A 26894-nucleotide genomic window follows, 5' to 3' on the forward strand; every position below is an offset into this window, starting at 1 on the left:
ATTTCAAAGTCAGTATAATGCTTGTCTCCAGTGATAACAAGATGTCTCCTAACTGTGTTAATTATGCTGACTGACTAAATTTGCTGCAGACATACAGTCTGTCATTGCTCATGTTAACTGTGTTAAGTGATTTGACATTTCTCTGATAGGACTTTGAAAGGAGCAAACACTGAGAGTATTTTATAAAATGAGTCAAACTGTCACCATAGATGTGGCAGTGCGGTCTCACCTTATGATCTTGTTGCAAGCACCACATACTGGGGTCCTACCGCTGTCCTCGGGTGCCTGCTGCGCTGCCTGCAGGATAGAGCTGCGGTTCTGCATAGGCGTCGGCTGGACCGGCTGCTGGTGCTGAGTGACGACGGTGCTTGTTTTGTCTGGGCGAAAGCGGTCGGCAAAACTAGGGTCAGTGACCCATGGTGGTCGAGAGGAAGGACCTGAACGGCCTGCTGCTGCAGCTGCAGTCTTGGAGCCTGTGACAGAAGAAAAAACCCAAAAAGGATCTGTTTTTGGGATGACAGCACTAAGAAAAACTTGGCTGAGACTTAAAATAATTTCACAATGAGGCGGGGACACTTTTATAGGACATACACCCTCCCCTCTTAAGGTTGTAATAGTTTTGCGTGTTATGCTGATGATGCTGATGCTCATGTATTGACACAAGAATCTATTAGCACAACCACTAGGCTACTGGATGCTGCTGGGGTTCTTTATACGCATCAGCAGGAGCAGAAACTCACCATCTGGTTTATCTGCTGCCTGGGCCTTGGCAGGTGAGGGAGTTGGCTCAAGGCTGTGGGGAGAAAATGACTAATTAGAAAAGGCACACACATACACAACACACACCTCGGTAACCATGGTTACTACTCAATGAACATCATGTTTGGAAGCCATGGCTGTCTCCATTACCTTGTGCTGCAGATTACCTTACGCATGAACGACCATAAACATCTTAATTATTAATTTTAATGAGTATCAACAGGATTAGCACCTCACCTATTGTGGTAAGACACGCCGGTTGTGTAGTTTCAGGCATATGTTAAAGAAAATACACTGTGATAGAATTGGAATTGATTTGGAGGCCATTATACATGACAACACAAGCCTTTGTGAGACAAAATCAATCAGGTAACTCACATAATCAATGCTAAACAACAGATATCGTGCTCTGCATTCAGTAAAGACATTACAGCTCTGCATCACGGTGGCTCAAGAGCCACCACTCTAATGAGAGCAATCAGAAACCTAAACATCTTGGATTGATTGACGTCACTCAAAGTTAGAGAACGAGAAACTCAAGACGCTGTCAGTTATGGATGCAGACAAGTTTTCACTTCAAGCCTGTTAGTGCAGAAGTGCTGAAATAAAGAGCTGTTTCTACATTTCAAAGTTCTGTTACCCGCAGCAAGCGTCACTATATTCAGAAAATCTTCAAACCATGACTGAGGAGGAAAAACAACTTCTGAGCCAAGACAGTGAGCTCTGGAGACGTCTTATTTTGGGAAAAAAAAATATAATACCGCCTTAGGCATCCATCATGTTTACATCATCAACTGTGCCATCTACAATACATTAATGAAAGATGATGAAATCGTTTCTCATTTGCAAAGAAAAAGAAAATGTGGAATGAATTACCCTGCGACTGCCTTGTTCTATAGCATCGCCTGTATCAGGTTAAGTCTGCCTATCAATTATACTCCTTATGACACCAAACAACTAAACACGAGAAGTTACAGAGGTAGGAGAAGTTAAAGATTTACAGCTGGAAGCTATAGTGCAAGGGGAAGAATGAATTTCCAGCAGAATACTCTGAATTATAAAGGACATTAAAATCCCTTTGCAATAACAGGAAGATGGCTTGCAGGGCTGGTGACAGAGAGGAAGTTAAATCTGTCTAAATTAAGGAAGGTAAGACCCCCTCCTTACCAGGAGATTTTCGAAAAGAAACTACGGCACAACAGAGTGAGAGAAGAGAGGAGGCTGGATGAGAAGGATCACTGGTGGCCGGGTCAAACATAGGACAGGACAAACCTGTTTCAGCCTGTTTGTTACACAGATCCTGGGTCAGCTGCCCTTAAACCCACACACTGGCAGGCCTGCCTTCCGGGACCCTGCTGAACTACTCACAAAAACACATCCCGGTCAACACAACAGCTCCGGCTAGACTCCCTAACGGTGCCGCCCAACATGACAACAGGCCAGTGGCACTGACTCCTCAAACACCTTGGAGAGGTTTGTTGAGCCACACCTCACTCTGCTGAAGGTTGCAGGTGCAAATTGGAGAACATCCTCTGCAGCTGCTTATTCCCACCTGGAGCAGCCTGGATCATGTTTTCTTGACATGTTCACTGCTTTCAACATCCTCCTCCCCCTCTGCTCAGTGTGATGCAGGTGCACAACTCCTGCATCAAAGACTGTGCAGACAGGAGAGTTTGTTTTTGCCTTCAACATAGTTTTGGACATGCCCCAATATTCCCATGGAACATTGCCTTGACATTTCCTGTTCACTCTTTACACATCGGATTTCAGATTCACCTGTATTTTTTATTTATTTTTTTGGCTTCCTCTCCTGTGGGATGTATCGACCTGAACAATGAGGAAAGTAGGAGTTTGTTGGCAGCTCAACATCCGGCAGAGAAAGGAGCAGGTTTTGATGTCAGATGGAGCAAGAAACCACTGACATGTGTCACCCTCCACAGTGTCGAGGTAAAAGTGATGCAGCTCTGCAAGATCCCAAATGTGACAACTGACAAAATGTAAAACAAGTGTGGCACACATGTGAGAGGGGCACTGGCAATGCTTTTCTACAGACTCCTTTTAATGGTTCTGTCATACCTTATTATTTATAAGGCACATAATGTCAAGAAAACTAGTATTTTGCAATTGATCCGGAGACACTAGAGACAAATAGGTAAAACTTTTAATACTTTGATATCACCATGAAACCTTCCCAGTTGATTAATCACAATAAGGCAAATTATTTTTTATTACAAATTTTCTGTCATTTTTAGTTTAATTATGCAAATGAATCAATATCTCATTATATATTCCTACAATTCCTACAATTTCATTTAGCAGACGCTTTTATCCAAAGCGACATACAACACAAGCAAGAAAACCCTTAGGTCACAGGTATTGCCGTCTAGTGGCAGAAGAAGTGCCCCCCCCCCCCCTTTTCTTTTTTTTTTTTGGGAAACCAAAGTAATAACCAGTAGCAATCTCAGCATCTGTGATTCAGCAATCTCAGTATCACTACTTACGTTGACAATCAACATACAACATCACACAACTTTGTCAGTGCTAGATAATCATTAAGTGCTGGGTTTTGGACCATCTGACTTACTCTACCCCAAAGGGCAAAGAGGATATATATGTGCATATATGTTAACATGTTAATTAAACTTGTGTGGCATGAAGTAAGTGTGCAGGCATTACTTTATTCCTCAGTGTACACTGTTTTTTGTTAGCCTTGCACTGATGTGATGTGCTTTTAATTATTCTTCCTCAACAATTCATGAACATACCTACATATTCTCAGAATAATATAACTGTGCATATATATGTGCATATTTTGCAGAATCTAGCTTTTAAGAATATGTATTGTTACATTTTTAGACAAATAATGACACTGCAGGTAAATAGGTAACAGATATTACCATGAAACTTCCCCAGTTGATCATTTACATTTATTTATTTACGATTGTTTTTTTGTATTACAAGTCTTCTGATATTTTATGTTCAATTATGCAAATAGTGAGTTATGGAATTAAATATATAAATTTTGCATTTATTTCCAGAACAGACATCTGAACTGAAATAAATACCTAAATGTGTATTTTGTATAATTTCTTTCTACTAGTCTCATTATGTGTAGCATATCTAACTATTACACACTTTTGTTCCCACTGTCTTGTTACTGTTATGTGCTGAACTTTCTTAACATGGTATTAATGGCTGACTCCTTCCTTGACAAAACTGACATGTTGTCTGGATACACTAATTGGTACAGACCAAACCAGACCATAGTCACTTGTGTAAGAATGTTTATATATTTGGTAATACTACCAAGAATAATTTAATTAGTACCAATGGCAAAATGATAACCTTATTTTATTTCCATTTTCTGTATGTAGAAAAAAACCCATTTACTTTTTTCTTGAGAAATGGCAACAAATAACTAGTTTCCTGCTGCCATAAAATTTAACTTTTCTCCAAACCTTGTAAAGCCGAGCATTATTCATTATTCAGTTTTTCTCCCAGCCATCTAAAGGCAAGTTTCCAGTTGTCTTTCCCTAAAAGTTGTTTTATTTATACATCTAAATAAGGGTAATATATCGTGCCTAACATTTTGCAAGTCAAGTGAACAACTTGCCATTGGATATTTGGTAACACTTTATCTGAATAGTTTGCCCACAGATAACTTATTGGTAACATTCAATAGCTTATTATTTGAGATTCAACAACGCAGCTGTTTTGATGAACTAACAGATAATCTGTAGAGTGTAAGTGACAGGTAATGAACATTGGATCAGGTATAGAATAATTCTTTTATTTTGAATGTAACAAAGATCCAAGTGGGATCGAACATGTTAATTAAACTTGTGTGGCATGAAGTAAGTATGCAGGCATTACTTTATTCCTCAGTGTACACTGTTTTTTGTTAGCCTTGCACTGATGTGATGTGCTTTTAATTATTCTTCCTCAACAATTCATGAACATACCTACATATTCTCAGAATAATATAACTGAACTAGAACTATGAGGCACAGGTTGAGAACATATAGTGAATTGTCACATATGCTTAATAGACAATAATCTACAGACAGTGAAACTGTTGAATCTAAACTAATAAGCTGTTGGTTACAAATAAACCATTTGTGGGCGGAATTTCCAAATAGTGTCACCAATGTTTTTCCTCTGAAGAATGCCACTGCACGGCAACAACTACTCTGCTAAACTCTAAATATGATTATGTTGTTCTTTTTATGAGGTTTTAAATATTCTTGGGTGTTTTCCTTATACAGGACTAAAGGCTGCAATTCCTCACTGTGCACCTCTGCACTGTTTTTATGCCTGACTGCACAACAATTTTCTCTCTCAGGCAATAAAAGTAAACCTTGAACCCCGATCTTTGAGAAGGCACACTATTAATTCAGATCTGCATACATATTGAGAAAACCCCTGCTTCTAATAATTTTTGTTCAGGAGACAGTGTAAGAAAAGAAGCTGCTGTGACTCAGCCAAAGAAAGACAAGTTGATATCAGAGATTTATCCTTTTAGGCTGGAAAACCGAATTAACAAGCAGAAATGAAACACAGAAGAAAGGACAGGGAAGCAAGAGTTTGCTTTTTTTCAGATGTTTTATATTTTTGATGACAGCAGAAAAAAAACAAAAGTACAGATTTATCTTCCTTTTCGTTCTTAATGGTTGGAGAAGCCTACGAGATGAGGGGATCACAAATGAAAACTAAAGGATGAATGGAAGAGAGTGAGTGAGAGACACAGAAAGAGATCAAAGGAGGGTTAGAACTTCACATTCAAAAGAAGAATAACGAACAGAAAGGAGCGTCCCACTGCTGAGACCCCCCCTTTCCACCTTCCCACCGCTTAACTCCAAGTAACGCAGTGTGAAATGGAAAATAGGGCCACAGACACAGTGGTCCACAAGGTTGTCTACAATCATCAAGTCAGAGATTCAGAAAGAGATCTTACACTTAGGCTCAGTATGCAAGGTTCCACTTTGGGCTTTGTCATCTAGGCTATGTTTCTTCTATTTTTGGTTTGCTTTTCTTTCTTTTTTTCCCTCAAACTTCTTTTTCACCCCATCTGTATCCAAAAGGTGAATTTGTTAACTGCCATTGTACAGTCGGCTATCTTCGTCGTCTTTGTCACGTAGTCGTTGCGGTGTTGCTATCGCTAGCAGGCTCTGGCTGGGCTCTGCATCCCATGGCGTCTAGGATGTCGCTCAGGATTTGATATTGAGGGCGCGAGCAGACCTGTCGTGGTGCCAATCCCTCAGACGGGCATAGCGGGGACTCTGAATCTCAGTGAGGAACTTTTCCCTGACCGCAAGCAACAAAGATATGAAACAGAGATAGACAGGGAGGAAATAGATTGTAGAGAAGAGAATAAATTTTAAAAAGGAAGTGAGAGAGAGCAGAAAGTGGAGTAAAGTGCACAGAAAGTGAAAAAGTAGCAGATAAATAAAACAGGTGAAACAGCATAGACAATAAGGGTATTATAGGTCTGCAAGGCAAATATTAAAGTTAAGGAATAGTTTCACATTTTGGGAGACATGCTTATTTATTTTCTTGCCAAAAGTTAGATGAGAAGATTGACTCTTATATGTGTTTGTTAAATATGGAGCTACAGCCAGCAGCCAGTTGCTTAGTTTAGTACAAAGACTGGAAACAGGGGGGAACAGCTGGCTCTGTCGCAAGGTAACAAAATCCACCCACCAGCACCTCTAAATCTCACTAATTATAGTTATATCTTGTTTATTTACCAGGCATAAATCAAAGTGTAAAAATATCACTGGTTTCAAGGGGCGTTATATCTCTACCTAACTTCCAATGAGTGAGCAAACTCTGGCAGTGAAAAGTTGTCTTGATATACTTCGAGCAATGTTGCAGCACAAGTGAGAGACTGTATGTCTTCAATATCTACAAATTATGATTTTGACCAATGAAAATAGGTTGGAGGTTGAGCAAGTGCATGAAACCTTGCAAATATATATCCAGGGTGAGCGCTTTATTTTTATTTCTTTTCTTCTTCAAAGAAGCGACGTGTAGCTTAGCCTGTTCACTGATGCATGGAGCAGGTTAGGACATCTTCATTGGGAAAAACAACCTGATGTCTGCTTGTTTGCATCATGTCCAATTAGAAAGGGGTGTTATGAGATATATATAGAGAGGAACAGTCACTTCTCTCTCAAATATTCTCTGCTGGTTGCCTGACAACACAGTGATGACATGATTGTAGAAACCTAATGTACTGGACTGAAAAATAGTCAGGTGGTCAGATTTTGTTACTGTTTGGATGGAGACAGCAGATTGAGGATCATTGTTGGCTGCATAAAAAACACATGGAAGTGGGCAGTGACAGTTTAAACATTTGAAATGGACATATCTATTTCTGTTGGAAAGGGAGTATAAATGAGCTGTTTGCCATTCCCTCTGTTTTCAGTGTTTATGCTAAGCTAAGTTAACCAGCTGTTGGCTTATTAGTGAGAGTACAGACATGAGGATGGAACAACCTCCCTTTTTATCTCACAGCCAGAAAGCAAGTCAGCATATTTCCTCAATGTTGACTCATTCCTTAAAAGAAAATAATGCTATGAAGCATATTAAAGTCACTGTATGCAACATTTAGAAAAGAAATATAGCAGCTAACCATGCCTTGTAAAGATATAGCAGAGTACTGGCATCCTGAGCAGAGAATGTGTGTTGTAATCTGAGCTTCTCTGTCGGTTGTTGTGGTTAATGGTCTGGCCGTACACGCATGTTAATGCATGTGAGTGCATGTGAAACGCAGTGTGTGTATCCCACTAGTTTATCACAGCCACTATGCACTGCAATCATACAGTATTACTAATGATAATGGCAGCGCAATTCACAGTGGCAGGACTGAGCTGTCGCAGTAGTACCCAACCTCCAGCTTCCCCCCAGGTATCAATGTTAGCTGTCAGTCAGCACTGTGTCCTTTGTTAGTGCTGTTTATGGAGTAATCACCGTTAGCTGCTTGCCAGCTCAGCCACCGTATGTTGAGAACCGTGTGCAGGCAATCATGCTCCAAACAATGATTCATAGATATGCTCTCAGCATACAGCTCCTTTTATGTTCTAATAATACATGTACAAATCACACCACACATGCCAGTACTGCAGCAAAATTCCAATAGCAACCTTTAACCACAGGTAGATTTAAAAGTTTAGATCATTTCTAAAATAATTGCCAAACTGAAGCTTCTGCACACAAATGCACAAACACTTGTGACCAAGGAGGCTGATGTTCAGATCAATGTGTTTTTACCTGGACCTCTTCATGATTTCATCATCTGGATCCTGCACTGAGAGATCCAGGAGAGACACACATTAGCATGCCTTACTGATAAAAAAAAAGGCGCTTTTCACAGACAACTGGGTCAAACAGCTCATCATGTTCAAACCCAAACATATTAAGTAATAGTATACATGATGCTGTTGCTATAGAGCCTCTGTTGTAATAAACATGTTATATCAGCATGTCAGACTAGTTACATTCATGAGAAAATTGGCATCACTGAAGACAGCAGCCAGCTGACAGCTAAAAAATGGACACCGCTGTTATCCACCTTTCCTGTGTCACTCACTCTGGTGTCATCCCCACCAATATTTTCTATGATCATATCATATCAGATCAACTGTTCAGTCACAGGTCTCCACCTTCACTTTATCTTGACTACCAGAGAAGCCCACCTCTAACCCATCACTCTCTGATGTCGCACTGTCCAGACTATGCCAGGCCCAATCCGCGACTTACTGAAGTCGGTGCCTGTGAGCTGGGCCAGGATGCGGAAGGAGCGGGACTGGGTGGTGCCAGTGCGGGGCTGCCAGTCCTCAGTGTCCTGGATCAGCCTCTTCTTGCTGCGGTCGTTGGGGATAAAGCAGGGCAGGTTCTCCACCCTGAGGCCGTGCCTGCACACACACCCAGCAGCAGCACACAGCAGGCGCGGTTAAAACAATCCCATTTAGGGACTACCCACTCACACCAACCCAGCTAAACAGGTTACCTTGAAAATAGAGGACATCCTGAACAGATCATGTAATACTTAATGCTCAGCATCACGGTCACGCCATAAGCGAGCTAATGGATATCCATTACTTAGATTTCTCATGGGCACACTGTAGACACTCATAAACGGACATTTCTACATTAGAGATCGTATTTATGACTGTCATTGGAATCAATAGGAGAAAACCTGCCAGACTAAAGTACCTGGCCAAGGAAATTACCACAAATTAAAGCTTTTATTTTGATAAAAAAAAAAAAATCAAGGAACAGCACAAAAAATGTTCCAGGTGAATTGCAGCATGCATTCATCAAAAAGCAAGCAGAGGATGAAAAATGAATTATTACTAATGAACTGGCATCTCTCCCTTTGTCTATTCTCTCTTTGCAGTAAACCTAATAAGCTGACAAAGCTGACAAACCAGCCTGCATGCAGCTGCCCCTTACTTGGACACTTGGTACGCATCATCATAGTAAGCTGCTTCACCCCTGTAGAACAGACCAATGATAAATAAATACACACTGTATAACATTAACCGATGATTATGACAATTAGTAGTGGTTCTCAAACTGGAGATGAAGACCCCAATAATAGGGGTGTAAGAAAACATACAATACAATTTTCTATTGCCATTTTAAGTTTTGCAGTACTGTATCCATTTAAAAAAAAAAAAGAACAGTATTGATTTGTGAATGTTATTATTTTAGTCCCACAAGCACTTTCATTTTATTTTTTCTCAGGTGTAATTTTTAATTAAAGGTAAAATATGTCACAAAATACCATTATAAATAAAGCACTGTTGTGCCATAGAAATGCCCTGGTCTACAAATCATGTCCCAGACATAAGGTAACACTCTTGTAGGGTCCAGAACCCAGCAAAAATCAACCAATCAAAATCAAGGCAAAAAATGACCACTACCACTAAATTCATGACACACAATTGCAATATCTGTCAAAATATTTGTGATTTTGTTTTTGTTTGTTTTGTATATTGCGCAGTCTGAATATAGACAAATATTATTTCCTTTGCTAAAATGCACAAAAAGTAGTGCTATGATGTTGGATGTTACAGTAACAGTGATAAATACAAATGCAGAATGTGATGTGTTCTTAATTCTATGCTATTTTTAAAAAAAAATGATGAAAAACTTAACACATTGTATGCTTACTGTATTGCAATATATTACAATATATTGAATCATAATTCTTAGATATTTTATCGCTAGTTTCTTGCCAATACACAGCTCTACTGATATAAACCTGAGGGTTATATTTATAGACTCTTCTCTAATCTTTACATTTTTCTTATACGTTATTGAATAATTTTAAGTTAGGTTAAATATACATTTTCTTAATAAGATTGCTCATAACCAGTAAACATATCTATCCAAGCCTAGAAAGAGCAGACAAAGGACAAAAAGGTTGGGAACCACTGTAATAAACGTTGGGTATTATTGTGAGCGTGAATGAAAATTTAAAAAAAAAAAAAAAAAAGGAAATAAGCAAACACTATTTTGTCTGGACTGTCAATGAAAAATGAAATATACTAACTTTTCAGGAATTTCCACCTGCAGCATTAAAAGAAAAGAAGAAAACAGAAAATGAGAGAAAGAGGTTAGAGCCCAGCTTTGAGTTAAATAGAAAGAAAACCAGAACATGTCAATAAATGGCAAAGGTTGTAAACAACAAAAGATCAAAAATGCTGTAGGACATAGAAAACATGCAAGATGTGCCATGAGACATGCTGCTATTGTCAACAAGCTCTGTGAGAGAAAGATGGCATTGTTTGTTTATCAAATCATCTATTGTCACCCTGACCCAAAATGACTCAGTAGATTTGGCACAAAACCTTTGCCCAGCGCTCCTCTCACCCATGTGCACGAATGCTTTACACAGGCTTATGCAAATGGCTCTAGCATTTGCCAGAAAAAAAAAAAAAACATTGCCTCTTTCCTGTTTCATTGCAGTTAGTCTTATTTTTCTTGTGCTCTGAAACCCTGTCAACAACGATAAATGCCACAGCGGTGACGCATCATGATGTCAGGGTAAGCTCTGCACAAACAACATCACACAAAACCTGTTTAAATATGACAGGCCTAGACACATAAGACATATGCTGTTTGCATCAAACTGTTTACTGTCTGGAGAAATCCAACAATGTCTTCATCAAAAGTGGGCTGACAGTTAGAATTAGGCTCTATTCTTCTTAAAAATGGCCGGAGAAACAAGGCTGGGCCATCTGCAGAGAAACTTCACAACCATGTGAGCCCTCTCGAGACTAAGCAAGTATGGCTGCTTAAATAATCCAGCACCACCGCAGTAAAAGCTTCTGAGAACACAGCAGAATTTATGAGTGAGGCTAAATACAGCGACAGGACACATCTCACCAACGACTGCAGCCAGACCGTGCTACCACTGACATGACCCAAATTACAGACACCAGACTGGCCTATCATTTCAGGATCACTTAAAATGCTTTTGCTTCATTCCTGGAATCCTTGTAAAATCTGAAAGGTTAAATGAAAACTGAAGAATTCTGACTTAAATGTAATTATAGCAGAGAGACTACAGTCATGGGAGCGTTAACTTCATTTTTAATACGCAGCATGGCTGATAGCAGCATTACAACAGCATCAAAACAGTCAGCTCTGAAACCAAGTTACTGTTCATTTCAATAATTTACAACCAAAAGCTCAGAGGCCAAATTGATCAATAAAGTTTTCAAGGAGAGAGCTAAGATTCACTTTTTCAACACAACAGATCGAATTTTTACTTTAGGGACAACATAAGAGAAGGTCTCCATCCTAGAATTGGTTTAGAAGCCTTAACTTGGCCCATAGCATTGATTTCATTCATTATTTTTGTTCCAAATAACTAGCTGCATGGCCTTATCATTGAAGTGAAAGCAGAGAGAATCATGGAGATGGTTTAAAAGTCAAACTCTAAAAAAAAATGGAAGTTTAACAGTGATATCACCACGAAAGTTAATTATTTTTATTTGGAGGAGTCGCAATATACCAGTATTGATGATACTGTGATACTTAGAAATAAAATATTGATATCATGCTAATAATATACATATGATAATATCATGTAAATAAACCAACATCTCTTAAATTAATCACACTTCTTTTCGTTTCTATGTCCTTCTCCAAACGCCATTCCGGTTGCCTTTATCTATCCACTAAGTCTGAATTGCTCTTTTTGTATTGCTTTGTACAGTTACGTACTAAGACTCTCTTTCCACCTCCCTACACTATTTTACTATTTTAACTTTAATAAAAAGCCATTAAAAGAACAAAATTAAAAAAAAGCACACAGTAAAGTTTAACAGGAATTTGACTGAAGGTATTATTCTTTCAAATATTACAAAATTGTGATAAAATCATTATTGTGAACTTGGTAATCATTTCATAAAAATCTATTTTTAAGCATAATGTAAAAAGACAGGTGTAATGTAATCTAATGTAGTGACAAAAAGTGAGCACCATGACACGCAGTACAGCTTCTAAAAGCTGAGAAATACTGGACTTGAAAATCTATTCTGCCATTTCTTTCCAGCACACTATGACTGGAGAAGTAAGATCCAAGTCATAATCACAGTCAGTCAATAACTCATCTGTTGGAATCACAGATCAGTTTAAAAGGTGGGTCGTTTTGAGAGAAATTATACATCCTTCAAAGCTTAAAAAGTCTTACCTTTTAGTATTTCTCCATCTCTCTCTTACACATACAAATTGTAAGGATGATAGGAACAAAACAGAGTAAGATGAAAACAAAATCTAAATGTACAAAAATAAAAAAAAGCAAAACCCCACCGCAGAAAAAATAAAACTGACCTTACAGGGTCTTAAACTTTGACTGATTATTGACACATAATTCACTAATCTCTGCTGTTTTTGTCATATGATGAATTTTACTGCGGGGGTCTTTCAGTTTGAGGAGGAAGCCACCTTGAATTGCATACTTCAGCTAAATATCCCCTGCTATGCAAACAGAGTGTTTGCTTTCATCTGGATGATAAAGGCCAAAATGATAATTTAGGCGTGTTTTGACAAACGGTTTGACAACCTCCTCCTTTTACACATTTCTGCACAAATTACCACTTTTAAAATCTGCACTGCTCTTTCATTTTGTATTCACTTACATTGTACATAATTACTAAAGTATTTTTTCATATTATTATGAAAATATTCTTCTGTTCTGTATTTATGCTTCTTGATTATTGCAATACTCTTGTATTTTATTTCATTTTCTCTGAATATGTCTGAATATGAATATGTAAATTTCTTGTAAGTGAAATCTTGGCCAGAGTCTGTCATGATACAGTCTATAATGACAGCTTATTTTGGCTGGTGTCTTTGAGAAAAAGCACACGTTTTTAACAAAAGTCATCATATGTTTTCTATCTTGTTTGTTGCATTATTGGCAGATGGTGGAGTAATTAAGTAGATCTCAGCAGTGACTCAGCATTCCTTATGTTTATCTTTTATGGACTGTTTCTTAAAATCTGTGACATGATTTTGGCAATGAACTGAAGTAAATTTGTAACATAATTCAGTTTGTAAATCCTAACGGTGTTATTTTCTCTTTAGTGTAGAGCCAGAATAATGAGACGTCAGAAATACCATTAAATCCACATTAGTCACATTGTGGTTCCTTAAGGTAATAGTGTTTATTTATCCACCTACCCATTCTGTGGCTGCTGCATACTGGCACGGCCCTGTGAGCTCTGGGTGTTAAGTTTAGGGGAGTAGGCCACAGGTTTAATAGCAGGTCCTGAGTTGGCACTACCACCACCTGCTGTAAATGGCCGCGCCATCTTGTTAATGGTTGTGCTGGGGGCAAAGGAGTACTTTGGCAGAACAGACGCCGGAGCAAGTGAATCCTACGAGGTTGTGGGAGAGGGAGACAATGCAGCACAGCGCACAACATGCGGTTAGATATTTTTTAACACACAGTGAAAGTTCCTCTGCTGTTGCACAATCCCAAGCTTTATATTAAGTAAGCTTCCAGTGCAAACCAATATGTTTTCATTGCAAATTATTACTGCAGGCTCTGTCAAAGCCCGCAGGCTTTTCTCTGCACACGGAAGGAGTGCTTAAGAAGTGTGAACACAGCCATTTTATTTGTGTTGGCAGTCTGCCATGGACTGGCCAAAGTAATCTGCTATTGCTGGTAAAAAGGAAAATGCTCAAAGTGAGAAGTGAGTGAATTGTCATATTTGACTGACATGTCTCACTAATGAGATTTCTCACTGAGCATTATGCATGGACTGCAAAAGAACAGCTACTAAAATAGAACACTGACTTTGTGAAAAGTATTAAGTTCCTCCTGCTTTACTAGAAAAAGCATGCAGCACAAAGCAGTTCGTGACACCACTGTACTACTCACACTGTAATCAGTTAGACAAGTAGCTCTCAGGAGGTTTGACAGTGAAAGTAAATGCACCAGTATTACTCCAGCTTCAGGGATTGTGCAAGGCATCACAAAATAAACCACAGGAAATTCCAAAAGCAATATTCACAACCCTCCAACCAGCAAACAACTCATTTAGCGACTCAGTGATGCTTTGCTAATGCACAGTGCATGTACTCTGTGAGAGCCTGACAGGTGAGTCGGGTGAATCAGATGAATGTAAACACAAAGTGACAGAAAACACTGTTAAGGCCAATTGTGAACAACGATTAAAGGAAGTTTCAAAGTCAATCAGTGTCACTGTAGTCCAGTAGCAGACCATGCCAAAGCATCCAAGTGTTCACACAAAGGTGAGCTTAAGGTTTCAGACAAATACAGTCTTACCTTCTGGTCTCCACCCGCTTTGAAAGCTCTGTGAAAAGACAAGACAGGGACTGTCATTAGCACATATACCTAAAGCAAACGTATCTTCATACATTTAAGTTACGATACTGAACACTGTCTTCAAGTTACAAAAGTCAGCAATGTTTCAGTCAAATGAAGTTGTTTGTCTTTAACAGGATGCTGCCATGTTGGATCCAAAAATAATGTTTTATTTCATACAAACAAAATTTATGAGCATATTTTTTTACACTGAAACGACTTATAATTATTATTGCAACTCTATTTCTGAAATAAAAGTGCACAATGATGCTTCGCTTGTGTTAAGCAGTCTCTCATATTTAATTATTTTCATGTTTGTATTTGTTTATGGTGCAAGTTATCAACAAGAAGACACAAGTGGAGCTAGACTCAAAAATCAAACGAACATATAAAATAGAAAACAAAAGAGCCCACAAAAGAGGAGAGAAAAGAAAATAGAATTGTAATTAATTTCATGATATCTCATATTGCAAAAATAAAAAGACATTTCTGAAAGAAAAGACAACATTTTAAGTGGCTTACTGAGTGACTTAGGTGTCTTGTTGTTGTAGTTTTTTGCAATGTTTTCCATCAGTTAAGACAACATTTTACCCACAAGCGTAATTGCTTAAATAGGAAGTTGCAGGAACTCTGCTTGATACTGCTTTGAAGGTCATTTTGCAAACAAGTGATCAGACAGTTTTTAAACAAGTCCAGATTAAGCCATTTATCCAAACCACTAACAGATGCCTGAATAGAACGAGAATGCACACAAATTATCCATATTAACTCTTCAATGTGTCATAAAACTACATGAGCACACATGCAACTAAAAAAAACAGCCCTGTAAAACTGGATTACTTTACTTTTTGCTCATATTGCTTGTGTTTGTCAAGCCAATGGACACTACTGCAAAGCCCATATTTCAACAATTAACCTAACTAGGATCAAGCACTAGAAATGATACAATGAGTATGCATCACAATACAGGGGTTGCATTTAAATATACTTAAATACTGTAAGCAGGATGATATATCGCAATTTCTTAATCTAATATGTATAGCGTTGGTTTACTTTTATTACTCCCAAGAAATGTAACTTATTACATTTGTTTACTTTTTGATTATTTTTCTAAGAAATGTTTTAAACTGGATAATTCTGAAAACTGAAAAATGTCTGGAAATAGGCTATACCAACAGAAGACATTCCTGCACGACAAAACGATGCACTGAGTGAATGTTTTTTTCAACATGCTTCAACTTTTTATTGAAAAGAATATATTCAGATTTAACCCTTTGGTAATTACTAACAATTTTGCTTAGAAACTAATTCTATTCACTGTAACTGTAAGTGACTAAAATTACATTTATTTCAAAACGTAATTACATTTCAGTAGATGCCCCAACAATGCATGAGTAAAAAAAATACTTTTTTACTTTTTTTTCACAAAGAACTGCAGGGTCTGCAATTGTGTATATCATAATCTCAATAAAATCCAACATCATAGCATTACATTTTGTGCAGTCTGAGCAAAGAACCTAACATTTGCCTAGATCAGTAAACATTTTAATAAAAAGCGCTTGCAGGATTCTTTAGGCATTTATAAACACCGAAACCTTCTTCACATTGTCTTGTACTGTCCACAGATTCACCCAGCCAGCTAAGAATACTACAAGTGCCACCGTGAAGTACCCCTCTTAACTGTAATCCCAGGCTTCACATTACTGCGGTGCCTTTGCTGACTGGAGCAACACAGCAGACGGTTCATTAAAATATCTTTACACATTAAACATGGAGGCCAGCTTTACATCGCTGCTGGCTCCTGAAATATAAAAATATAAACCATCCCCTGCCTGATGTTTGCATGCGACACAAAGCTACAACAGGGTTAAGCAGGAATGAACCAGCCCTGCAGTCACCCTCATTGTTTCAGGCTACAGTCATACACACACAAAACAATGGACAGCCCTTCCTGTGACAATGAGAAATGAATAACCGCTCATGTCATTGCCTGCTCAACTGCTGATAGAGCAATGTTAAAGACAGGATGACAACAGCGCTGTATAGATACAGAGAGAGAGGAGCGAGGGGAAGGCATACCGACATGTCCGTGCGTGTCACACTTCTGGGAAGACAAATCAATGTGACATTCATAATGCTTCAGCTCGCCTTAACCCACAATTTAGTGAGTCACACTTAAAGCTTAAAGCTGGGATACAGCAGGGAATGTGCATGACAGCTGCCATGTATGTATTCATTTTGGCAAACTTGACTTAAATGAACAAATATGGAGATTAAGTCACTATTTCGTGGAATAAGTTAGCTGTGCTGAAACTGAATATGCACACTATGAGATCATTTCCTGCCTCATTTCATGGGTCACTTATCTTAACTGATGCTTGGCTTTCAAGTTGATGTGAGATAAAGTCAGAAATTTCACCACGGAAAAAAAAAAAATCTCCCATGATACTGTAATCACCACAACCACAAGCCTCCGGGCCAATCACTGACAGAGAACATTGAAATATGGGCCGAGTGTGTCCCTGTAGCTGCCACATGATCTCCTCTCTTTGAAGCTGAAAATCTATTGCCCATATATTTTTGATTCCACTCCCTAGAAAAGGCTCTGGATACAGCCTAAACCTTCCACCATAAAAATGACACCAAATGATCATTGGTGTTGAACAAAATGAGGCACTAAACCAAACAATAGACCATATCTCATCAACGTGCAGCTGTCCTCCTCTCTTGACATAAAAGAAACTGTGGATGGCAGCCAAGATACGAATAAATAAAACTGACAATAGCTCCTCTCTGAGAAGTGTTCCGGGAAAACAATATTTGCTTGTCTTACAATATAATAACAATAAGAGAGGGCGAGATGAAGAGAGGAGACTGGGGGATTCATGGGAAGGGAGTCATGGGTAAAACAGAAAAAACAAGAGTGGAAGAATGTGAAATGTTTACAATAGCTGGACTCCACATGGAGACGAGAAATAGAGGAGGCAAACCACAGAAAGCAGGAATCAGTATGGCTGATGTTAAGTAAACACGCCGGCTTATTACAGGCTTATCAAAACATTACACCACTCCCTGCGAGATAAAGGTAACGGAAGAAAGCCTCGCTCTCATTAGATACACTAACAAAATTTTCTAGCATTAATGTTGTGTTTTTTTCACACACAGTTGGATTTGGCACATATCACACATCAACACCCTGACTTCATCTTCCTTCACAAGAGAAATCTTTATGAGAGAAAAAAAAATCCCCTTACCTACAGGGAAATAACTACGGCAAACTTTCAGAGCAATGAACTGTGTTATGGTTACACACAGAAAATATTGCGATGAACAAATCATCTTCTGTGTGTGAAATAGCAGAAATACCACTCTGTGTTTACATAATTCATTTTTCAGGCTTTGGCAGAGCATAGCCGACAGAAACAGCAAGGAGGCAAGCCTCACAGAATAATCGCATCCCAGCTTCAACACACGTTTGTGGGCTACATCTTAACAAGGTGCGATTAATAATCAAAGACTAAGTTTGAGTTCTGACTCTCTGTTTAAAACACAGGGGGCACATCTGGCATATGGATGACAACTAACTCACTACAAGTACCGCACTAGGGATGTCCCACTCAGATCAGAAGGACTGGTGCCATGCCTGATCAATGCAAATTTTAATTGATTGGAATCGGTTATTTTAAAAATTATTTTTGGGGCTTTTATTGCCTTTAATGGACAGGCCAGTTTAAGTGTGAAAGGGAAGGGTCAAGGCCGGAATCAAACCCATGGTCGCTGCGGCGAGGACACAACCTCTGTATATGGGGCGCAGCTCTATCCACTGAGCCACCAGGTGCCCCGGGATTGGTTATTTTAAACACGTGCCCCACCAGATCCTTTTTTGTTTTTTTTACGTCCCCCGTCTGTCACACAGATGTTGTAAACAGAGCATGATTTGCAGCAGATTTTCAGATTTTATTGTAATGCTTCGTATCCAATAAGTTAAAAAAAGAAAATGAGCATGAGAATGAGAAGCACCATCCATCTTTTACCCACAAAGCAATGATGAGGGAGCAAAACCAAGAACAAGAGGCAACTTCCAGCGACAATCCCTGGCCACATCTGGCCAAACTTTTTATACCTAAATATAAAAACAGACAACAGCTACAGGATGAAGTGCTTGCTTTGCCACCAGAAAAACACTAAGATCTCCACGTTTAAAAGCTCCTCTCCGAACCTCCGAAATCACAATGAAGTAAGTTGCACACTTTAGGTGAAAATGTTAATGACTTTGGCTCATGTTAGCTTTGTTCATTTTTAATGTGTTAATCTTTTATGTTATGATAAGGAAGTGAGGGGTGGAGAGGATGAGATTGAGAATGAGAGGCAGATTGTTCATGTCTTTATTAAGCAGGCTTTCCTTATTTGTTTGATTAGCCCACCTGCTCTACTTTAAAAAAAAAATAGTAAGTTTTATCAACAAGTGGTTTTTTTTTTCATTGTTTTGCGCACCCTAAAAACATAAAAATGGAAAGTAACCTGTACTTATACGTTTTTAAACAAGTACTTGAATAGCTTTCTCAAATGGTAATGTTTTTTATGATTGTAACTGTACTTTTAGATTTTTAGTACTCTACCTACCACATGCAACTAACCCTCCTCCATCCCTCTGCAGAGAGCATGACGTCTTTTCCTCTTGCCACAGAAGCCAACAAGATATTCGCTGTCTCTTTTCTAACTCTCCTTTCCTTTTCCATCTCTCTCTGAAAACCCCACCCATGACTCAACTGCTCTCTCTCCCTCACTCTCCTTTTAAGGCATTTACTAGGTCGAAGTGTAGTGTGTGTGACCTCTTTTTACAGAAAAAAAATTACGTGCAACATCAGCAGTGTGTCTAGTTGGCTGTGCGGAAACCAGGAATCACAGCTCTTTGCTATGATCTTTTATTACATCTCTACCAGATACAGTAACTTTCATCATCTCTGGAGCTTAATGATAACCTACTGCAACACTCAGACACATACATGCATACATACATATTACACACAAGATCGCAGTCGTGGTAACACTCCACAAAGCTTTGGCATCTGACTCCCCACCTCAGAAATCTGCATTTGATCCCTCACGTTTAAAAAACTCTGTACTCAGCTCAACCACAAACCACCCTCCCTGTCCTCATCCCTCCATCTTTCATCCATTATTCTCACTCTTCTTCTGCCTTTTGGTGTTTTGTCATCCTTCTCTAGCTATTCTACCTTGCTTTATCTTTAATCTTTACTATTTGGGCGATTTAGGATTATGTCTCAATATTGAAGTCAATACCACCATTTTCTACCACCATTAGGGCTGTAATTAATTACTATTTTTGTCACTGATAATCACCAGCAGTAATTCATTCATTGTAACTGCTTATCCAGTCAAGGGTCGCGGGGGGGCTTTAGCCTATCCCAGCTGACAATAGGCGAGAGGGCAGTGCACAGCCTCGACAGGTCGCCAGACTGTCACAGGGCTGACACATTGAGACAGACAACCTTTCAGGTTCACATTCACACCTATGACCAGTTTATGGTCACCAATTAACCTGCATGTTTTTGAACTGTGTAATCACTGACAAATGACAAGTACCACATCCACACATTTCAGGGGCTGGAAACCGACTCATGTCTGCTAAAAAAAAATGCACATTAATATTATTTGTTATTATATCTAAATAGTCATCTATTCATTCTCCATTGATTACATCCACTAATGACTGTTCCTCCTCTTTTTATTACTAAGAAATGTGTAACTTTCTGTCTCTAAGTTTGTGAGTGCAAAAACCAAAATCCCATTGTAAAAATGGGCACATGAATTGGTAGGCCCACTGAAGTAAGCGATCTTTACAGAGACATCTCTGAGGAGCCTGGCATATGTTGAACAAAGCAAATATCCCTGATGATCTCTGAAACTATTAGTTTATGTTCTGGCTGTTTTCTTCTGGAAGCGATAGAAATGACCCGCGGCTGTTCAGACTCTCAGCAAACTAAATGAACAAAGAAGATTTGTCAGAACTTAACAGCTGAGTCTCTTGGCAGGCAACAACAAAATGGACTAGATGTGAAAATAGCTCTATTACAGCTGGGATCACAACCTCTTTACTTTTTGATTTTGGGATACTTACAAGTATTCCCACGACAGCAGCAAGGCTCATCTTTATTACTTAACAAGTCAGTACCTTCTCATTTCTGAGTGCTTTAGTGGTTTCGTTCCATCTTTTTTTGTGTGTGTGTGTGTGTGTGTGTGTGTGTGTGGCTACTGATGAAACATTTGGCTTGTAATCTACAGAGAGACTTTATCAGTCAGGAATTTCTGGCAGGAGTTATGTGAGCAGGTATGAGAGCTGTCTGTTTGTGGGTTATCCAGTGCTAATTAAAATAACTGAAAAAAAAAAGATTTTTCTGGCTCACATTTTACAACAAAGTGCTTTAATCTCAAGAAAGAGTTTCTCTACTTTCATTAGAAAGCTGAGGCATAATGTACAGGTTCCCACGGCTCCTTTGAAAATGGTTTATTTCAACCATCCAAAGGCCGGTGCATCGACCTGACAGTATTTGGCGTGCATATCTGCTGCTACATGACTACTAACCCCTGCTCTTGTTTCTTCTGAATTGGCATCATAACACATGAAGGTGTTTCTGGGTTGCAGGAACTTTTCCTTAGCTTTGAGAACCCCCCGTTTTGTTATGTCCACACCACAAGACCCAGAAACAATTGTAGTCCTTAAAACACTGTTTTGAGGGACTTTTTTAAGAGTAGGTATGCTCCCAGCACAAGAGCAGCAATGAGTGACATAAGTTTACAGGGATCGGTCCAGGCATTGCAAGTGTGCATTGATTGGTTTAACACAGCCAATGCAGCACCAGCAATTGCCATTTTTGAAAACAAGTTAACCGTGTAAACAACAGAAAACACAAAACACAGACAACAGCTTGAAACGAAAAAAAAAACATAAGAAAGCATTGACAAATGGACTGACAGTGAGGTCCAGGCTTCACAGAGAATATGTGATGGTGGAAATACAACACGGTTTTGACTAGTCAAAGCAAAAGTGACGTCGCTGTGCCAACCGCCAGCTGTCTTACAGTGCATCACTTCAGCATCCCCTGGCAGTGTGAATGCAACCCCCCCCCCCAAAAAAAAGCCCTTTAAGGTATGTAGTTCTCGGAGGAGCTCCCCAGAACTGTTCAGTCCTAAAAAGCCTATCGATTGATGATAAAGCAGAATTTTTGAAAACACCTAAATCCAGGTAATACAGAAATTTTGCACAGTTAACCCATGTACAAAGTAAGTGTGTCAAGCTTATGGCCCATGATATTATCGCCACTTTTATCAAATCTAGCATGCCTATTTCCTGTGAGCAAAGCTGCAGCATATACTGCAAGATTGTTCAGGGTTTATTATGTGCACCTGTCTTATGAATGTGAGTGCAATTGCACAATCAGTAAATCTGGCAATTTGTTTCAACTAGGCCATGCCAGCAATTATTTGGCAAAGATTGTTAGGAAAACAGCATGGGATAAATATCAACACCAAATACAGATCACTTAAATATGCTTTGCACAGCAGCAATTCTGTGAAAATTGGATACAATTTGAAAAAAAGGAGCAATGAAAAAGCAGTGTGGGTGGAATTGGGCACACCTTGATGCAAAGATACAGGTTTGACCAAGAATCTAGGTTAAAAAAAAGCATGATATGCCTCACAAGTGACCATGTGGTAGTGCTGTCTGTACTAAAACCAGGTTAGTTCTTTTTTGGCTGATGAATTAACTTTTCATCAAAATCCACTCTAATCTGTTGAGCAGTTTTTGAAATATCCTGCTACCTAATGAAATGGACAAACAGGATTGAAAACTTAACCTCCCCGGCAGAAATAATTACTTTTTTTTATTCTATACTGTGACTTATGAGTGAAATGAAATTAAAGTCCAAGTCTAAACCTAAAACTAAGCCTTGGGGAAATGAAATAATGGAATGTGTGTGAGGATAACTTTAATACCAATGTGCTTTGCAACAATCTGTCATATTGAGTCAAATTTCAAGGACACTGTGCTGTTTTATCTCTCCAAAGAATAAAGGAGGATATGCATTTCGGGGTGATTTATGCTGCTGTGCTTGACCGAGATAAAATGGAGGGCGAGCGATCATGTAGTGTTCTGTTGCATCATGCACTGCCAGATGACTTACTTGCTGAGGGTGAGGGTGAGGGAGTCTGTTGCTGCTCTGATCTTGTTTTGTGCCTCCACATGGGTCATTTCTTCTGCATTGGTTTCACTGATGGACACCACCCAGTCTCCAACCCCGACACCAGCCTGAGCTGCCTTCCCACCCGGGGTCAGCTGGAAGAAAAAAAACACAAGGAGAGAAACCAGACAGACGTTAGAGGTATGCGTAAGGTAAGACCTTTTTAAGATGATTTTTAACCAAATTAAAGGATGATTTTTTTTTTTGACAAATCATCTTTTTTTTGTTTAGGCACTGCATGTAAGTGTAAAGGTAAGTAGTATATATATGGTCCTGTTTTATGTGGGAATATGGTTATTGGAGTGAGTTAGGTACATCTACATTTGCCTCCCAGGTAAGTCTGAGTATAAAGTAAAAGACAGTATAACAATTAGTGTAGGGCTGGGCGATATGGAAAGGAACAAATATCACATTTTTTAACCAGATACCTCCTTACTCATATTGCAACAATATTGCAGGGTTGACTATTGATGCTTTTGCGAAATATTTACACAATGAGATTTGGGACAGACTATTATCGGTAATGTGGATATAATGACTAAATTGGCAAATGACAGAACAGCTAGAACAGGCTGGTAAGTTCAGAGAATTACATCATTTTACAGTAATACATGATTTAAAATCAAAAAAAGATAATATGATTGTGATATCCAAAATCTAATGCAATGTCTAGTCTCATATCGCAATAGATATAATATCAATATATTTCCCAGACCTAGTTCAGTGGTGGGTTTAAGGATTTGTACCAACAGAAATGAGGACTCTCACGCCAAGAAGCCTGACTCATTTGGAAAATAAAAATAATAAAATAAAATACAATAAAATAAAGATAAATGTAATTAGATCAAATGTGTGTGGCATTAAGATTACAAAAATTCAAAGTCAAGACTATTAAATGGCTTTTAGGCCTAATACTTTTTATTAAATTTAAGATATTAAATTTTTTTTTCTTTTTTGTTCTCGTTGACGGGTCATGCCTCAAGAAAATAAATCAGAACATGAGTGAAAGAAATACTTGCATCTTTGTATGACGACACTATCATTATCTCATTAATATCAGCACTTCAAAGCAAAATGCAGGAAATCCAAACAAACAAAATATCATGTTCAGTTGATTTTGCTGTAATGTCTGTTAACAACACTTAATAATCAACCCAGGGAGTCTTTGTGTCTGGGTCTGACAAGCCAGATGAGATATTTCACTCAACACTGCGGGAACAGGCATTATAGGTCATCATGATGTCATCAGTCATCAGCGTATGATTTGCTGCAGATGTGACTTCAGACTATGAAAGGAACTCTTGAAAGGTGCAGACAGGGAGCATATGTTACAAATAGTCACATCATTTACTGGAAGAATTCATCAGGTAAGTCACTGACAAGTTTCACTGACAAACAATGACATCATCCTCTCAGGCCGTCACGCAGCCTGGAGACATACTGAGTCAGAGCAAAGAGCTGGAGTCTTGTTACAAACTCAACATAGTCCACATAGGTAGTAATGGTTTTTTGCATGTACACAGTGGTTGGAGCGGACATGGCAGACAGTGTAGACGAATATATGGAGCAGAGATGCCAAATCGTGTTTAGTAAGGGCTTAGTCAGCTTGCCCATGCAGCTTAATGAAACTCGAGACTTGTGTCAAAGTCTCAGATAACTGGAGTACAAAGTGTTCAGCATCAGATAAGTGAGCGGGTGCCAGGATTTCTGGCAAAAAACCTATTAGGATTACTCTCTGATGTCATGGATCCCTGCAAATGTTAGCTCATCAAAAGCTCAGAGGACTCAGCGGTTCAATCAATAGTTTTCTGCCATGTTCAGCTAAGCTATCACGCTCGCCACTTTGATTCTGCACATTAAACATAAACACTTGTGCGAACAGGGAGGTAATATGCTCTGTAAACTGATGACAGCTAAGGCTGAGGAACTACTGTGCGCCCCACAAAGACAACAAAGTTAAAGCCCGCCTCGGATCGAAACACGGCAAAGCTAAAAATAGGAAGAGATGCATTCCTCAGGGGCGATCCGAGCTACACTTATTTTACAGCCGAGTTCAAACATCTCTTTAATTGCCTTTGATTTGCACTCACTGGAAGCAATTAGAGGGGTTAAGAAAGAAATAATTTTCCAGTTTAGGAAGAACTTAAAAGAGCCTGAACAGTGTACTCTGGGGGAAAACAACTACGACATGAACACAAGTGACAAATCCTGAAAAGGGGCACAGCCTGGCACCATGCCACAGAGGTTCAATACAGAGAGCTGCACACCCTCTTTACTACTACCCTGGATCGTAAAACTTGAGCACCTTGTCATTTTTCCCAAATAAAACAATGCTTTTACAAATGTTTAACAATAACACATCCCATGAACCTTGGCTACAAAAGTACTGTCGAGGGCTAAAGGCAGCTGTAGTTGTTTAATTACAACAAAATCTCTGTAAAAAAAAAAAATAAAAGATACTAGCCAGAGAAGCAATAAATAGATATACATGAAGGGTAGAACATGAACAGCAAAAAAACATAATTGTGAGTCAGCTTTTCAGAGAGAAAAATAAAAAAAAACTCTTCATGAGAATTAAATTAAACAATGAAAGCTAAAGCAAGCCAAGCCTGAAGTGGGGTGGGAAAGAGCCAAAGTTGGTCTATTTTTAATAAGATAGCATGGGAGATGCAGACAGGTGAAGAATTAAAGGGAAAACTATGAATAAATGAAGAAAGCAAGAAAGAAAGGAATGCCAAATGTTTTCATACAGGAGTACAAAGGATCATTGAATAGTCTGATAAATATGGAAATAATGAGGTAGAGTTTCAGAGACTTGGAGAATAAAACAGAGGAGCACTGAGGCTGTTCTGGAGGCTCAGGGTAGCCAAAACCCAGTGGCACCACCTGAAATTTTCAAATGAGTGGTCAGATGGGGCCAGTGAAAATACTGGAGTGGCAAACCAAAAGTAAAAGCAATCACTGAATTTAAGGAATTGTAATTAAGCTTTTGTAGTATATGGCTATAGTTGAAAACTGTCATTATGGGGAATTAAGGAATCGCAACTGATTTACTGTGGTTTCTAGTTTCTTATTTAACAGTAAATGTTACCAATTATCTGATCATAGACTAATATTTACATTAATGCAGTTAACATTTTGACTGCCAAAACCTGTTTTAATGTGCTATGTATCTACAGACATGTGTGGGGCGATTCATTGAATTCCAAATAGGCTTTCCTTACAAACACAATTATACCACTTTAATTTGAAGGAGTACAGTACTTGTAAGGAACAAAAAATTACTGAAAACAAGTCTACTCAAGTTTAGCTGAGACTTTTAGGTACTCATAGGACCCATTTTCATTCAGATATCTTGAGGTGAGAAGTTCAAGGGGCTGCTTTATAATAGCCATGCCAGTTGTTCCCTTGCCAAAATTTAGCTTAATTTGGAGCGTTATTTCGCCTGCGCCCCAACAAGCTACGTCGACATGGTTGGCACGAATGAATGCTGTATATTGTTTAGTTTTTCAAGACGCCATTACCTTTGCATCACTGAAAAAATGAGTGCACCACAGCATAGCCTCTTGAAGACAACAATGTCGACCTCCAATTATTTTCACCAGCAGGGCCAGCAAGTGTATCCTGCGAGCCATAGCCCCCCCAGGCCACCTTTGTCGGCGTTACTGCTAAAACCTTTCCCCGACATTTTATGGTGGATTTGCCTTCAATTTGTCACCTATTTGACTGTAGTCAAAGATAGAGATAGAGAGAAAAAATAAAAGAATCTATGAAGTCATACAGATTGTAGATTGTATTTGCATGTGCATGTGTGAGTTGAGTTGCTGATGGACGCAGACACCTGTGCTCCTGGCTCAGGTTCAGAGTGCAGCTGCTCCCTCACTTGAGAAGGCAGCAGTTAAAGTTGCTGCGCTCAGACCTTTGGATGGTAGGGGGACGGACAGAAACCTTATACCCCCCCAGCACTTTGTCAATACGATGAAGGACAGTGGAAAACATGTTCCTGAAGGCCTCACACT

At 38.9% G+C, this 26894-nt stretch overlaps 1 protein-coding gene across 2 annotated transcripts in view; it reads right to left on the reverse strand.

The window, feature by feature from the left end:
• pdlim7 (PDZ and LIM domain 7) overlaps positions 1-26894 on the reverse strand; it is a 58783-nt gene that overhangs the window by 23593 nt on the left and 8296 nt on the right. For both annotated transcript variants that reach the window (XM_088081240.1, XM_088081241.1), the window contains exons 3-7: positions 22819-22970; positions 14573-14600; positions 13462-13658; positions 741-793; positions 230-473 (exon numbers count right to left, since the gene is read on the reverse strand). In XM_088081240.1, the coding sequence (XP_087937366.1) occupies positions 230-473; positions 741-793; positions 13462-13658; positions 14573-14600; positions 22819-22970 (674 nt within the window). The remainder of the gene's footprint in view (positions 1-229; positions 474-740; positions 794-13461; positions 13659-14572; positions 14601-22818; positions 22971-26894) is intronic.

This window comes from Plectropomus leopardus, chromosome 8 (genome assembly GCF_026936395.1).
Source record: "Plectropomus leopardus strain MGB_pleo_1.0 chromosome 8, ASM2693639v1, whole genome shotgun sequence".
Classification (NCBI taxonomy): Eukaryota; Metazoa; Chordata; class Actinopteri; order Perciformes; family Serranidae; genus Plectropomus; species Plectropomus leopardus.